Source organism: Agelaius tricolor, unplaced genomic scaffold (assembly GCF_023055355.1).
Source record: "Agelaius tricolor isolate 1412-34295 unplaced genomic scaffold, bAgeTri1.0.p SCAF_16, whole genome shotgun sequence".
In the NCBI taxonomy this organism is placed as follows: Eukaryota; Metazoa; Chordata; class Aves; order Passeriformes; family Icteridae; genus Agelaius; species Agelaius tricolor.
Window position 1 is genome coordinate 14,939,434 of NW_027269276.1, and position 17,234 is coordinate 14,956,667.

General features: G+C 43.1%; 1 protein-coding gene across 7 annotated transcripts in view; it reads left to right on the plus strand.

The window, feature by feature from the left end:
- The first annotated feature begins 5,163 nt into the window (after positions 1 to 5,163).
- The window catches only part of ENTREP2 (endosomal transmembrane epsin interactor 2), a 91,383-nt gene continuing 79,312 nt past the window's right edge, over positions 5,164 to 17,234 (plus strand). For 4 of the 7 annotated variants that reach the window (XM_071441685.1, XM_071441687.1, XM_071441689.1 and 1 more), the window contains exon 1: positions 5,165 to 5,759. In XM_071441685.1, coding sequence (XP_071297786.1) covers positions 5,520 to 5,759 — 240 coding nt within the window. In that variant the 5' untranslated portion in view covers positions 5,165 to 5,519. Of the gene's footprint in view, positions 5,760 to 17,234 lie in introns of all 7 variants that reach the window. The other 3 variants (XM_071441686.1, XM_071441688.1, XM_071441691.1) reach the window with 2 other exon arrangements.

Sequence of the window (17,234 nt, forward strand, 5' to 3'; positions counted from 1 at the left end):
CTCTATGTAAAGACATGAGGAGCCACAGTAATGGCTGTAAAGTAATGGCAGGTACTTTTCTTTGTCTCCTTCAGCTCCGTGACTGGTTGGGGTACAAAACCAATCTATAGGTGCAGAAAAGCTGAGATATTCAGGGATCCACATACAACTCCAAGTCCTTTCAGAGAAAGTGAGAGAATGTGCACACAGGAACCAATCACCCCACCAAGGACAGTGTGGGTGCCTCAGTTTGGGAAGGATGCTGAGCACCTCCAGAGCAGGCAACCAGGCAGGTGAGGCTGGGAACCCTGTGAGGGACAGCTGAGGGAGCTGGGGGTGTTCAGCCTGGAGAAAAGGAGACTCAGGGATGACCTCATCACTCTCCACAGCTCCCTGAAGGTGGTCGTGGTTGGGTGGGGTTGGTCTCTTTCACCAGGCAACAAATGTCAGAATGAGAGGACACAATCTCAGACTGCCTCAGGGGAAATATAGGTTGGATATTAGGAAGAAGTGTTTCACAGAAAGAGTGATAAAATATTGGAATGGCCTGCCTGGAGAGGTGCTGGAGTCACCATCCCTGGATGGTTCAAAAAAAGACTGGATATGGCACTGGGTGCCATGGTTTAGTTAAGGTGTTTAGGGCATGGGTTGGACTCGATGATCTGGAAGGTCTCTTCCAACCCAGTCATTCTGTGTGTGATTCTTTGTGTGTTTTGCAGCTGCAGTGGAGATGTGACAGTTCCCCTTATTTGTGTTACCTCTTGGAAGTAGACTTTGTCCAGGCATTGGTTCATTGCAGGGTTCTTAATGATTGTGAGGGAGATGCTCTTGTTTTTAATATATCCTTTTAAAACCTTTCATAAATAGGCACCTAGGATTCAAGCACAGAAGCAAGGCTTAGTCAAAGTCTACTGATCCTCACAGTAATTTTTAAAGTTTTTATTCATACTATTTTTGAACACAGAATTGATTTGTGAGCTCTTCATTCACTTCCACAGAAAAGCTGCTGGGAGTGTCATTGTATATGTGATTTGCCAAGTGAAAACACAGTGGATAGTTCTATTAGTACAAAAGTAGGGAGGTGGGAAGAGGATTTTTATTTTTGAGGTTCATTGATTAACTACAAGTCTGTCAGAGGCAGTTATCCTATTTTAAGAAAATTGTAGAGTCATCATGAAGCAAGGTAGTACCAAAGATAGCAGTGCCACCATAAGGTTTTAAGTGTGCAGATTTAACTCTATGATCCCTTCTTACACTGATGGGCATTGTCTGGTTGTCTTTGACACATTTTGGTATCTGGTGCTATGAGGGGGCTTTTATATTTTCCAAGCCTAAGGCTAGTAAAGCAGGATACTTCTGCAAGATGTTGATTACAAGTGGATGTGGTGTATAGATAAAGAAATCTTTATTATTTGCTGTCTTGCCCTCTTTCTGTCCCTGCCCAGTACAATTTTTTGGAAGATAAACTTAAGGAAGATTGACTGTCAAGTGCAAGAAAATATAAGTTTCTTTTTAAATGTACTGAAATACCAGCTTCTGTTGCCTTTGGAATCAATATCCTTGCAGGCTTAGAAGTTGGCATGTGAGAAGTTGTTCTTCAGTTCTGCCAATGATACAGACTTCATATTTAGGTAATTATATCCATAAACCAATTTCATTACCTCTGTAAAAATTGGATATATTGGGGATGGTTCCTGGTAAACTGAGATAAAGTGTGTTGAAGTACCTTACAAGTTATTTTTAGAACAGGGCAAAGTGTAGCCATGGAAAAAGATAATTAAATTTTTTATATATGTGCCAAGAAATTATTATATGCTTCAATTGAACTTATCCTGGATGTTGTGGTCTGGATACTTGATTTCCTTTGAAGAATCAACAGGGTGGACAAAGAAAGTGGAATTACTACTGCTGGTGTTATAGAGGGGCGATGCAAGAACATCTGAATGGCTGAGAAATTACTTGTTAAATATTAGAATAATAAATCTATTTTAAGTCAAGATATCAAGATGAGGTTGGATATGGAAGGAGGTATGTTAAGTTTGTGGGGGTTTCTCATTTTGTGGGTATGTGTAGATCAAGTTTGTATTTTATTTTTCAGGACTGTTACCACATTTGACCAATTTCCACTACATCTTTAAGATGTACATTGTGGGGGACAGCCTGGTTTGTTAGTGCTTAATAAGTCCTTAAAGGTGCAAACATAGAGAGGGGCTGCTTCAAATCCTGAGCTCATGTGAGGGATGCAGATTTGAGCCATGCTGGATGTAAGTGGCAGTGGCAGGGCCCTTGGACATGCTTTCAATATCTGTACCCTGTGGGCACCTCTGTAATGGCAAGAGAGGCTTTGCTGTAACTCTGAATTTACTTCTCTTTTCTCCTTTCCCAATTCTGTCATACTTGAAATTGCCATTTGCTTCATCTCAAATAACAGTTGAAGAGACAGATGCATGAAATTCACTGCAGTGCAAAGTGAGGTAGAATAAATATGAACTTCCATCCACTAATACAGTCCTGAGGATGAAGCTGCTTTCTGAACTGGTGGGAGCCAGTAAAGGCTGACAGTTAAGGTAAAAGTGGCATCATTATCACACTGGCTTTTGATGGGTTTTAACAGGCTAATAATAAGGTCTGATATGTAGTGCCCTTCTGGCTGCCTTTGGGAAACAAATTATTTGGTAAATTTAAAATTAGTGATTTATAGTGTTCCCATATAAACATGGCTATTCCAAAGCTTTTGTGGCCACAGTTCTGGAAGAAATTTCAGTACCACATCCCACTTACAGTTACATGCAGTGATCTGGCACTGAAAAATACCAATGAAGGTATACCAAAAAGGTCTCTTCAGCAAAATAACTTTAGTTAGGGACAATACTACTTCCTAAATTGCTCTCAAATACTTCTCAAACAAATCCAGCAACTAAGACTCTTCAAAGAAAACTAAGAAGTGTATCCAGAGCTAATTCATATCTTGAACAGTATCTATCTACATCTGAATGCTCACAAATATTGGAGTGGCAAAAAGCAATTCAAAGTCCAGTGGATTCATACTGGAAGCCAAAATATTTTTTTTCTGGTAGCCTTAGTTGACCATACTGCAAGCTGTGGAAGTATTGATTGCCTGAGAGTTTATCCACATGTGAGGTTCATGGACAGCAGATGAGCTTGTGGATTTGCAGTGCCAGGCCCTCCTCTGGATTACCCACAAATGTGGATTTTTTTTTTTATTGATTTTTTTTTATTTTTACATACAAGTTAGAAAGTCCTTGGAAATGAAGGTAAATTGCTTTGTATGTAATGCTTACAATAGTATCAGCACAGGGAGTTAGTGAGATGTAAATTCACACCCCAGTGTAATGTGTCCTAATTTCTCCAAGCCCTAGGGCCATCTTGCTCCTGAATGAGAGCACCCAGATAGAGGTTTAAATGCGTTTATTAAGGTTTCTCATTGTCCTGCTGTTGAATAACCTAAAGCATTTCTGCCTTGATGGAGAATGAGCTACTTAATCATGGAGACTGCAGAGGTTCAGTTTGCATCTGAGCTTTGCTTTTGTTTATTTTTGCTAGAACCTTTCACCTTATCTGGCAGAATACTGGAACACAGACTCTTCCTTGACTTTGCAAGGGGCATTTCAAAGCAATGTTTCCAACGTTGGACAGCAAATAGTTCTACTTAAATAAGTACAAGTGGATGTTAGTTTTAGTGTGAAATGGTACAAGCAAAAATTCAGTGTGATCTATAACCATATATTGCCACTTGCCTTCATTTATCTGTTCTGCCTGGGCTTTCAGGTGGGAGGTATCACACTTGTGCCAGCAGTCAATTTGGGAATATCAGTTGGGAATGTGTCGTGGTGGGTTGTTTCCAGCTGACTCCTATTTGTTATCAGGCCCAGTCTAACTATGTCATTGTAAGCTAACTCTTCCTTTGATTATGAGCAGTATTAATGTAGTACCTTCTGCATTTGACTAAAAACTTTTAGCAAAAGGGTTGTTTCTTCAGTGTAGAGTTTTGTCAGGTGCCTTTGTCTCTGATTAAAATATGGCTTGCACATATGCTGGAGCAGTATTTCAGCCATGGTGGGGTGACAGCTCTTATCCTATGATGTTGTGTGACACAGGTAGTGAATTAAGCTGCAAGCAGCAAGCTTTTTTTGGTTCTGTTACAGTAAAACATCTGGATATTGTATGAAGAGTGGGAACCTACTCTGACACTTTGCTGTCAAGGCGCACTTCCTCACTACTACCTCCCCAGGAAACTATTCAATGCTAAGAAAAGAAAAGTTCCTGAAAGAAAAGAAAAAGAGCCTCAAATACAAAGTTTTAAGCCTGGTGTACATGTGATGTTCGGGTTGAGGTTTTGTTTTTAATGAATATCACAGAATTACAGATATGTAGACTACATGTACCAACTCCTGTATTTAAAAAAATTACTATTTTAGCAGATTATGGTGCTACAAACATGTTGGCATAGTTTTACTACCTAAATTGTCCTGCAGTATAGTTATACTATAGTATATAGTATATACTGCAGTATAGTTGCACTATAGTATCCTGCACTATAGAGATGATTACCTGGGTTTGGGCTCTGTTTGTGTGTTTTTCATGAGTAGGCCAAGCTTTTTGCAGTTGATACCCAATTGCTGTAATTTCCCTTCTGCAGAAAAGTGGCTTCAGGTACTGTGGGCAGCCCTACCATGCTAGACCTCGCTGGCAGCAGCAGCAGGGCTGGGAAGTTTTTATAATTAGAAGCCTCGTATGTTTCTGCTACTAGGGATGCTGTGCCTTAGACTTGGTTACGGTTTGCTGTGAGGGAAAAAAAACCCAAAAATAAAAAACGTTCAAGATGCCTTGTGCACAGACCTGAGACCCAGCCCTGCCCTTCCTGCGCCGCTGGACGGGAGCACACAGAGCAAGGGGGGAGGCTGCCGGTGCCGCTGCCGCACAAAGCGCAGGTGGGAGCGATTTTGCCCTCAGGGCCGCGGCGGCAGGAGCGGGGGCGCTGCCCGGGCGCTGTCCGGCTGCAGGGGGCCTCGGGCCGGGCCCCTCGCCCGCCGCTCGCCTCGCACATCTCCGAGCCCGCAGGGCCGGCGGCCGCCGCCGCCGCTCCGGCCGCTGCCTCCGCCCGCCATTGGCCGTGCTCAGCCCTCCCCCGCTCCCCTCCCCTCCCGGAGCGCCGGGCAGCGGGGCTCGGGCGCTCCGCGGCAGCGGCGGGAGCCGCGGCGGGGCTGGGGCGCTCCCCGAGCGAGCGCGCCCGGCCAGCGGCGCCGGGGCTGGGCCGGAGCGGGGCCGCCCCCGCCGGCGGCTGAGGTTGAGCCGCGCCCGCGCGCTGCAGCCCCGCAGCCCCCCCCGCTCCGCGCCTGCAGCGGGGACAGGAGGCGGCGGCGGCGGCGGCTGCCCCTCGCCCGCCGTGCCCCGGCCGGGGCCGCGCGGGTCGCTCCGGGCGCAGGGCGGCTCCTCCTCCATGCGCCGCGGTGCCCGCAGCGCCCGGCTGCCCCGCGGAGCGCGGGGGCGGCGGGAGGCGGCGCGGGGCCGCGCGGAGGATGCCGGCGGGCGGCGGGGCGGCGCGGGCCCCCGGCGGGGCGCGCTCCCTCAGCCCCACGGCGCTGTCCCGCAGCCTGTCCCGCCTGCGCGAGCAGCGCGCCCGCTCGCGGGCCATGCTGGCCCTGGGGGTCACGCAGATGGTGCTCGGCTGCCTCATCGTGGCCGTCAGCTTCGCCGCCCTGGCGCTCACCACCTCGGCCCGCGTCCGCCACTCCTGCCCCTTCTGGGCCGGCTTCTCGGTGAGTCGGGGGGCGCGGGAGGGGGCGGGCGGGACCGGCGCCTGAGGGATGCTCGGCCGCCCGACAGGTGGGACGCGGGCGGCGGTCGCGGGCCTCGGCGCCCTCCCCGCGCTGAGGCGGGCAGGTGAGCTCCGCGATCGGCTGCGCCCTGTTCGGCACGGCTGCGGCGCTCCCCGGCCCGGCAGCAGCGCGGTGGCTCTTCCATCTCCCCTTTGGAAGGGCTGGCCAAGGTGGATTGGGTTTTATCAGCAGCGTCGGGTGAAAGTTGGGATGACAAATGAGCCTCTGGCGTTGGCTCAGCCGCCGGTGCCCGTTCCACGGGCGCTGACTTGGGCTCACCTTGAGACGCGGCTGGCGCGGGTCTGGCGCCGCTGCAAATTGAGGCACCAGGCGTGAGGTGCTGGAGGTGACCAAACGGGACGAGCACAGCAGGACTGGGGTTTAAGGTACACACACGGCATGGAAGAGCTCCCCGAGGAGAGCGCGAGTGCTCCGGCAGGGCTGGGAAGGCCGGGGCTGTGAGGCAGCCGAGAGCCCTGAGAGAGGCTGGGGCTCGCCCCAGGGGAGGCTGCCGGTCTGAGGGAAAAGCTTTTTTGCTCTGAGCGCAAACCGGGGTCCTTCTGATTCCTTTGTGACATCCTTGTCTACTTTCCATTGTGTCCTGCTAGCACAAATTTAAAACAAACAAACAGACCCGAAAACCCAGAGTTGATAGTCTGACTCAGGTGGTCTCATTTAGTGCTGATCATGAGTGGCTGCATCTGTGTGTGGGCACAATGGACACATTAGGATAATCCCGCTTCATGAAAGTTTTTCTCATAAGCAGTGAAATGGGGCTTGACATTTATGAAGAATTAGGCATTTCTGAGGGCACTGGTAACAGGCTCTGTGTTATTGGTGAAGATTTGCTCCATTTAATTTAATGCGTTACTGGTTTCAATTATGTCTCTTCAGCTCTTTTAACGGACCAGAGAGTTTTCAACTTCAAACGTGCTTGTTAGAAACCAGAGCAGTTAGATAAAATATTTTGGGTTATTTAGTTCTGAGCATGTGGTAGAAATGGTGTAATTTTTAAAAAGTCTTAAACTATTTAGTATGCTATTATGCATTATATTATTTTTTTCTGAGTCCTTCACAGCAAAAGAGTCATTCTGGATTAATTATTTAGATATCTTTCTTGATTTTGTTGTATTTTATTCTAGTCTTGAAAAGAAATATGAGTTTACACTAATAGCATTGGTGTTGTAATAGTCATTCTATTGAATTGGATCCTCTGCAAGATAATATGCAATTATTTGCTGTGATGAGGTGTGAGTTTTAGGTTCAGAATCTGGCTGCTTACATTTAATGTGCTACTAAACCAACACAGCTCAGGCAGCCTTTGTTTCTTACCTTGGCAGAGTGAGCAGGAATATGCACAACTGCTTGTGGATTTCGGTAAACACAACTTTTTCAATAGCACCTTTTCCCCACCTCCTGTGTTCTGTGTGCAGAGACGCTTCTGGTGGTTTTTGTTGTGCTCCAAGACAGGCTGTTTTCCTTACCGTGGTTGTTTCCTACTCTTCTCTCTGTTATTTCACAGAAAATGTGTTTCCCATGTAGATTTCATGCTTGTTGCTCACCAGAGACACCAAACCTGTGATTCCAGCCTGTGGCAGAACGGGTGGAAGGCTCAGGGAATTGCAGGACTGCTGACTTAAAGGCCTTAGTTTCCTGTGCTGTCAGAATGAGACAGGTGTACCTTGTTTCCTAAACTAAAGTTTACCTTCTGAAAAAATAATTCTACCTTATAAATTATCTGTCTGAGCATTAGAATAAACTTAATTTCCTTCTATTATCCTCACCTCTAAGTCTCAAGAACTAAGAGAAAATAGAGCAGTTTTTGAAGCATGATGAGCCCTAAAGAACTTTTTGAAGTTAGTTGATTACACAGCCTTTTCTAAAAGCCCTTTGAGGTATTTAGTGGATTTAACAAACACTAAATATATCATCACTCACAGCTGAAAAATGTTTCTATGGAAGAGTAACAGTCTTTAGCTTGCTTCTATAAAATGCAGTTAAAGAAATAAATACAGGTGGATTTAAGTAACATGAGAGAAAAAGAATGGAACTGTCCTTCCCCTCTTTATTTGGTGCCAAAATCAGACACAGATATTCACTGCCTTCACACAACTTCCCCCTCACTTCTTGGAAGTAAATAACCGAGTCACTTGATATTGAAGTAGAAATTCTGAATCTATTTTGTTGTATGTTTATGTGGTATACTGTAGTTTTTAGTCATTAGAAATGCACATCCTAACATGAGTTGTCTTGGCATTGATACTTTTCAGCAGTTTTTGACAGCAAATGACCTGTCAATATAAATGAAGGCTTCAAAATTTGTTATGAGTATTTCAAATGTTTCTGAAAATAATTTCCTACTGTTTGTAACAGTCTAACTGGTTGAAAAAAATTTCAAAATAGACCAGGCTGCATATTCGACTCACAGAAAGTTCTGTAATTAAATGCAAGGAAAGATTCTGATTTCTCACTTTCTTTTTGAAATCAAATCAAGTGACCCATGTAAGTGAGAGCTTCTTTAAAGAACAAGGCACCATAATTTCCATAAAACTTTGACGAGTTCAGAGCTTATTTAAACATCATCCCATACCTTAAACATTTTATCTTTCATAGGAAAGATTAGGAAGATACTCTTTATCTTCATATATTTTGTATTAAAACATTTTTAAGGCAATTAATCAGAGTCAACCTCACACTGAGCAGAAGGAAATTTGAGGGTTAGATAAGCAGGTCCTGGTTAATTCTCTGCATAGGCAGCATTCATTGGCAAGACCTTGCAATCTGTGTGCTGAAATGCTTGGCAGCTTGTTCTCATTGCAGTTTCCTGAGAAAATGGTGATTTCTTCTTCACATTCTCTCAATTGGGTAAAAGAAAATATTTTTCATATAAGGGAAATGAGCATAAGTGTCTTTGATCCGGTTAAGAACATCAAGAACAGAGTACCAGCCCCATTTAATGGTGGAAGGATAGGTCTCAAAATCAGTTCTGGTAGATCACTGGAAGTATGAGCAGTGACAAGGTTATTTATCTCTCCTGTAGGTCCATAATTGCTTGAATATGAGAAAATATTTGTGCCCCCTTTGCCCTTTAGATGCAAACCCTGTGCCAGTTGTGGTGTGCTGGTTGTGTGCATGCCCAGATGGAAGGAAATGCTTCTGCTCAGTGATGTTCATGGTCCCTGCCAGTGCTGGGACAGCTGCAGCACACCACAGGCTCGTGGAGCTGCGGGTGTGTGACTGCAAAAGCAAATCTCACTTTGTGGAGTCATTTCTTCAAATTATTTAGAGGTTTGCAGAAAGATGTTTATCCTGCTACCCCCCAATCTTGATTTGAGAAAATTACCAGGCTTAGAGACCAGAGTTCTCTCTAGTAGAGCAAAGTACTAATAAAATAGCAAACTAAATCCTAAGATTACCCAGGTTTCTAAAATTACTCTGGCACTAGAGTAATTGCTGTGTATTCTTCTATCTCCTTTTTTATGTACGGTTACTTGGCAGCTGTTGTGTTCTTGTGTAGAAGTGTGTTGCTGGAAGATCTTGTGCTGCCTTTCCTTTTTATTAAGTTTCTTCTCAATTGTGCCTCTTTTCATCCATATCCCATGTTCAGAGCAGATCAATTCGTCTGTGTTAAAAGCATCTTTAATGTAGAATGTTCTCAAGGTTCATGAAATATCTGCTTTTTTGTGTTCTTTGAAAATGGAAACAGATATAAAGGGAGATTGTTGGTGTGAACTCAAACCCAACTTTTCTTTTATGGAAAATATGTTATATACCTGTCTACTTTATTAACTGAGAAAGCTGAATGTCAGAGTCTTTTCTGTAGTTTTCTATGACATGGAAACAGATATAAAGGGAGATTGTTGGTGTGAACTCAAGCCCAACTTTTATGGAAAATGGGAAATATGTTATATACTTGTTAATTTATTAACTGAGAAAGCTGAGTGTCAGAGTCTTTTCTGTAGTTTTCTATGACTTTGTACAAAATAGGTTTAAAAACCTCAGGTGGTGCTTAAAGGAGTTAACTTTCAAAAACTTCTACTTGTCTGTGACCCGGGCTGTTCCTCACATGCAGCAGCTTGTCCTGGCATGTTCCTGTACAAAGGCATTGTGGAAGTGAAGGGGAGAGGACAATAAAGATAATTTGTTAGCAATTGTGGTTTTCTCTTCTTCTCCATTTCAGCTAAAGGGTTTGGGTTTTTTTCCTTCCTCCTCTCCCCTGCTCTGTCTTCTTCTGGTATTTTCCATTATTGCCTGTGGATAGTCAGAAGGAGTAGAGTGATAGTTGTAGCTTGGGGCAAGGAACTTTAAGTTTGCATGAGAAGCCTCTTGCCAACAGTGTGGCTGTGAAAGCAAGGCCAAGTTCCTTGAGAGAAAGGAACCTCAGTGCTCCTGTGGTGTGATCCAGTGTTCACTGACTGGAACACATTTATTTGTTTATTTGTCTTGGAGAGGAACATTTCATGTCTAGGACTCCAAGGGCAGCTTTCCTGTCCACCTGCTGTAGGTAGAAATGGAACTCCAACTCTGTGGTTATCAGGTGGTTTTTCACCAATGTCCCCTGTACTTGTGAGTGTGCTCTGTGAGAGCTCTGGATCCTCTCTGGAGCATGAGAACCCATAGTATGGATTGCTTGGTTCTTTACTCCTGCTTAACACACACTGCCTGAGAGCTCAGCCTGCAGCTTCCTTGGAGGAAACTCTGCTTGGGTAAGAGTGTGTGAGCAGATCCCTTCTCTGCAGAGGGTTGTTCTAACAGCAGGTTCCAAATCTGTGGACTCCTAGCTGTAGGGGGATAGAACATGGAATGCAATCTCATCCCCTAAAGAGTTGCAGCTGAACCAATTACTAAAGATTAGGAGCAGGCCTGATGTTAACAGGCCACACCTGTAGCCAATAAGAACAGTGGTATAAAAGAGTGGATTGGAGGGAACTGGAGTCAGTTGGCTGCTGTGAAGACAAGGAAGAGTCAGTGCCTAGAGGAGCTGCCTACAAGAAAACATCAAGGAGGTATGAAACTCTGGCAATATGGTACCCTTGCAATGACCACATAATATTGCAAAGGTTCTATTCATCACACATAGCCATTATGATTAGTTTGTTGTGAACAATTTGCTATTCTGTGAAGTTTGCTGCTGGTTCAGCAAATGTTCTATACCTCTAAATGTTCACTTTCAGGCTTCTTTTGGAGGAGTTTGTATTGCTGGTTTGGAAATTGAGTAGATAAATTTCCACACAGACAAAGTTTTCAGGAGATTTATCAGACATCTAATGCAGATTATCAAATAGTCAAGCCCAGGGAACAAATGAAACTGATTTCTCTATATGGCTGTTGAAGATCTTCTGTCATTCCTGAAAGGTGATGCCTCCACTCACTAGGACAGTTACTTTGATGTTCCTTGTTTCAATTTGGTGAAATTTAGAAGACCAGGAAATGGATCACTTCAAAAATCCCACAAGTGACTTGGTAATCTTTTGCCTCTTCACAGTCTGGCCAATAAGTCATGGTAGGTTTTTGCCAGTGATAGTCACAAAATAAAAGCTGCTCAATGGGATGGTACTTTTGAGAAGTAGAAGTGCCTGTTTGACTGATCACTGTTAACTCCTCAGTTAGGAATTGTAAGGTGCAGTCTCAGTTTTAGTTACAAATAGTGGAACCTTCAGTTATACACACTTGCAAAAGAATTACACGAACTTTCATTCTTTGAGGCATTATCTGTTACTGTGTACCACTGTATCCTTTATTAACTACCAGCCCTGGGTTTTTTCTGACTTCTTTTTGGATTTGCTAACACCTCAGGCACCTCTTTCCTTCCCTTTGCAAGTTTGTCAGGGCTTTGAAATGTGATCAGTCTGTGGAAGGAGGTCAGCTGTCTGGAACTTTGTGTCTCAGGAAGCCTGCTAGGGATGTGTGTTGTGTTACACGGTGTTGGTAAAAAAATCAGTCACCTGCACAGGCTTGCTTCTCACCTTCACAAGCTGCACAAGGGCTGCCATGTGCCTTGTCTAGGTGATGGATCATTATAAATTGTATTAGCATTCTTGGTTTGTACATCCTGACTGTATTGTGTGACAGACAAAAAACCCAGAAACATCCAACCCAGAAAACCCACGAGGCTGTTAATAGATGCCAGTTAAACCTTGGCATTGGTGCACAGGAAGGGTCAGATACATCATAGAACATAAGAACTGAGAGGCCCTGGGTGCATCCTCTGTGCTTTGTGAAGTCTGTAGTCAGGCAGGGCTTTGGAACAGGGTGAAAGTGCTGTTTCCATATCCTGATGGAATAACAGCAAATCAGCTGGACAGAGGAACAGTTAGAAAGATGACAGCATTCCTTTTTAATTCTTTGAACTGTGCCTGGTAAAATAACTGTTTGTAACTTCTGGGGATTTGGGACTAAGTAAAACCTCGAGATTTTTTTGTCTCCAGTGCACTAGAGAATAGCAGACTCATGGGAGGCAACATTATTTGTTTCATGAGGCACATCAGCTTTTATTGCTTCTGAGCATGTTCTGTTGCCTTAGCTTAAGAGCAATTTAATTAAAAAACTTCCTGTGTTACAGGAAGGAGTAGTGGAAGAAAGCAAAGATAATTATGATAAGAAGCAGGAGATGTCCAGTCTGTAGGGAAGAAATAGCATCGTTTTTATTAATCCCATATTATTATAAGTGGCCTGTATTCTGAAGTCTTTGTATTTCTGTAGGCAGCCAGAATGCAGAATTAAAATTTTTTCAGAAAGACAGGTGTATGTCTCAGTCTCTTTAGAAATAAAATATTTCTCCTGGATACTCGTTGTCCTTTCCAGCCATTTTTTTTAATGCTGGAAATGTAGGAGCATTTGGTGTAAAGGACAGTAAATACTGCCCAGGAAGGTAGGAGAGCTAGCTGTGAGGAACAGGTAAAGTCTATTGAGAAACTTGGACAGAGCTAAGTAGCTTGGTGGAAGTGGGAATTTCTAAGGTAAATAATCTAGTTATTTGCAGCTGCTGAACTTATGCCTTCATTTTAGTTTTATGTTGTGACTCACTAAAGGAATGAGTTTTGAATTATCATGTTTAATTAGCTATTCTTTCACAATTCATTTTTCTGCTCACTCCTGTGCCTTCTGGGATCCAAGGGCAGAACAGATAATGGGACTGTATAAGGTGTGAACTGCCTGAAAATTTGTAACTTACAGGAGTATAACGATTTCAGTGGTGTATTTAGAGAAAGCTGCTCTTGTAGAAGCAGGTGGTGTGGTCATTACCTCATCTCTTTGGGAGCAACCACATTGCTTTAAAGGCGTCTTATGCAAATGTGACAAACCTAGGGAATTTATAATTGAGGAATATTTATACATTCAGAGCATCCTAGCTTACATGCAGGCAACATTTTAAGATCAATATGCCCCAAAGCTTAGTCTTCCATCTCTGGCAAAGTCACAGAATCACTGTGTCTACCCCATCAACAGAGGGTTTGCAATCTGTTTGTGAGGACACTGTGTTGATCATTCCTTCACAGGCTCTTGCTTGTGCAGTTTGAAACTGCAGTCCTGTCCCCAGTCTATTTGGTCATTGTTATTTTTGGTGGTCTGTGGACGTGTCCCTATCAGTGTTCCAGGTCTGGTCGTGTGTGTGCTCCCACTCACTGCTCCTGCTCACCAGGGGTGTTCTCAGGGCACACAGACTCTGCTCCTGGAGGTGAAATGGAGCCAGAGGATGAGCTGGGAGAACAAATGGAATCTGACTGCTGGGAGGATGAAATCTCTGGGCCAGAATGGAGCCTGTCTGAACAGTCACTGATCCACTGAGGGCTTGGTGTGGGTGCTCTCCAGACCAGATTCTTTTGCAAACAGATCTGCTCATGTTCCTCTTGCTCTTTGGTTATTCAGGTAAAACCTGTGAGGCCAATCTGAAAACTCCTGTACTGTGCAGAGGATCTGAGCTCTCTACAAATGGCTAGAAATGCTTTGTGCTGGGCAGAATTTTCCTCCATCCTGGTTACATCTCCATTGGCAGTTTGCTGCAGGTCTGCAGATTAAAATAGCCAGTTCTGAGGAGCAGATGCCAGTGCTTGGTGTGTTACATTTAAGGGCCTTGAGTGGGTGGAGTACTTTTGAGCTAATTTGCAGTAAATGAGAAATACTTACTGCAATTACTGCTGCATCACTTATACTCAGACATTGTTTTCCAATAGATTGTGGTTTAAAAAATTGAATAATTTCATAATATTCTAAAAAGTGTATTATTTGATTTTATTATTGGTTTCATTTGGTTTTTTCATATTCTGATAAAAATGAGAAAATGTAAACATTTTGAAGAATATGTATTTTTACTTCGAGGAGGCAAACTGAATTTAACATATTGATTTCTGATCTTTATAACAGCTTGATTTAAACTTGGGTAGTTGAAACAGTAGCACAATTTTAAACTTTTGGGTCTAATTTACAAAGTAGGAGTTACTCTACTTTGCAAACTTGTTTCCATTTTGAATATGAACTTTCCTTCTTTCTAGAAGTCATCATCATGAGTAATTTCTATTCTGCAGAACCAGCAAATAATGTCCTCACTGATAACTCTGCAGGTTTGTTATTTCTGTCACTGACAAAGAGTCAATCTCAGCAGAATTATTTTCATGTGTGGGGTATAATGTACTTATGAGATTTTTTTTTTTTGCTACTGTTTTAGCAGAAAAGAGCATGGCTTAATCTGAAGATTCTAGATAAGCCTTCAGTGCCAGAGAGATAAAAACAGGTGGTTTTAAACTGAGCACACTTAGTCCAGAGGCACTGAGAGATAATAAACATGTAGCTTTATGCTGTCACTTTTGTATTCACTCTCTTCAGGGGAAAAAACTCTTCATCTGTGTGAAAAATTGTGTTTGCAGATATTTTTCAGATGTGACATTTTTTTGTCTGCTAAAGAAATTAAGATTACTCTTTAGTTAAAAAAAACCAAACAAAACACTAAACCAGCATTGAGCATTCCATGTAAAGAGCCAAGGGACAACCTGATTTATCAATAATAAACACAAGTCATTATCTCCCTATAATACATTCCAGTGAGCAGGGTTCTATCAGAACAGTTAAACTCAATGGTTTTCCTTTGTTAGAGCAGTGGAAGCATTTGTTGACTAATGCTACTAAAATAGTGGAATAATTTGTTGACTAATGCTACTAAAATAAGAGGTGTTCAAGTTCTGACTCTGTAAACAGTCATCAAGAATGTTGATGTTGCTGTGAACATGTGTGACATTGCTCTGTCATTCCGGAAATAACATTGGTGGAAAGTGGTTTTGTCATATCTTGAAATTAGCTGTAGTTCAAACAAATGTCATCTTTCCCCAGGCTCAAATACAAAACCTTTTGAAAACTTGTGAAATATATGGCTTAAAGAAAAACTAAATATTCCCCTCTCCAGTGCAAAGGCTGCTGTCCTGTGTTTGTGTTGACGTGAAGGGAGCTCAGTCTGGTCTATGTGTCTCAGGTCATCCAGAGTATCAAACTGTGCACTTGGCCCTTTACATGTTCCCTCCTAAACAGACATTTTCTGGGGGTGTGTAGGACCACTTACACGTTCTTGTGGCAAGTTTCAGTTTTTCTGTTTGTGAGCTGAAAATAAAAATGCATTTAGAAAACTCCTAATGAAAGTGTGGCATCTTTAGATGAAGAAGAGATGAGCTTCCTCTTGCTTGCCTATACAGACATGATTTGTATCTGCAAGATTATTGTGTTTATTGCAAATGAGAATAAACCAAATGGATGCTGTTGTAGTCCTTTCTGCCTTGAAAATTGCTTTCCAAAAAGCAGTGTTAATTCAAGTGCTAGATTTGAGTTTTCATTTTGCAGTGGTTTTAAACATAATAGAGTTTTCATGTGAAATAAATTTTCATTACACTTAAAGAGTAAAAGGGAGCATCAAAAAAGAATATTTCTGAGTTTGCAACAAATATTTGGTTATAAAGGATACTTGAAAAGCGTTGACTTAGGGAGTGGGAATTTATTAAGATACATCAGAGTATGATGAATAATTTTTATCTTCAAAGTAACATTAAAACCAGAACAAGGCAAGCCACAAAACACCACTGGAGTGGGGGGTGTGGGGAAGGAAGGAAGGAAAATGCGTGTAGGATAATGGCTCATGCCCTGGAGACACATTGCCATTGGTCTGTAATTGCAGGATTCCTTACAGGATTCCTGCGATGCCCCCGTGCCCAGAGGGAATGGAGCCAGGGGGCAGCACAGGTGGGGGGGCAGGTGCACTTTGGCTGCCCCACAGCGCTGCACGCTTTGGGTGCGATGTTAACAACTTGTCCCTGCTGCCTTTATGCATAAAGCAGCAATGCTTGTCCTTTCAGAAGGACACAATAATGTTATGGTAGGTAGGAGTCAGGTTTAAGGTGTAGGCTGGAGTCTTTCACATCACCAGTTTTTCACATCTGTTCTGGTACAAGAGGAGACATTAGCTTTTTTAAGGAGTTCCCAACAGGAAACTCTTGTCCTGGTTATTCTTGTGTGACACATATTGGTCTGGGCCTAAGGAATTTATAATAGTTTAGAACTTCTTTTCCTCCCTTAAAAATTTTCCTTTCTTCCTTCTGAAATTTGGAATAAAGCTTCACAGTCTGACCATACTTAGAGATCCTGTGAAATATCACTACAATAAGTAGTAACTAGGAACAATACTAAATCATTGCTGTCTGTTTTTGAAGTTTGTGTTAATTCAGTAAATATTTCCTACCTAAGTATTTTAAATCTTCAGTGCAGCTTTTCCTTTGAGCTTTTCAAATACTCACAGTGTGGCTTGACAGACTCATTTCTCTTGGTATGTAATATTTGCCTTTTGAGTGGAGGAGAACCTTTACTGTAAAAGCAATAATGACACTCCAAACAATAAGGTGTTGTACAGATAATAAGGATAACCAATATCACACCAATATCTGGTGGCATTTGGTGTCTGCCAGAGGCCATGTGCTCATCTTCCTTCGCTGACCTTCTGTTGTGGTTTAACAGAGCTTGCTTTTTAGCTCCAGAGAAAATTAAGGAGTGATTTCCTGGAAGGAGCTTGGCCTTCCTTTGGACCTCACTTCTGGAGCTGGTGGATTTTCTCTTCCTGTGGGCCAAGTGTCTGAAAGATGGGATATCAAACCAGCTGTTAGGGAGAGTGGTCCCCAGGGACAGGAGCTGTGAGTCCTGAGGGAGGCTTGTCTGTAGAGTTCAGTCACACCCATCACTGCTTTGTGAACCTAAAGCAATGGGCAGGAGCAGAAAGAAGCAGAAAGAATTTCTTTTCTACTTCTGACCCTGCACCTTCCCCTGCAGCAGTGCCTTTGTGGCTTTGGAATTCAGCACTAGGCAAATTGTCATGTCCTTCCCCTTGACAGTTCCTTCTCATGTCCTGGCAGTTTCAAAACTTGCCTTCCAGTATGAATTATTTGG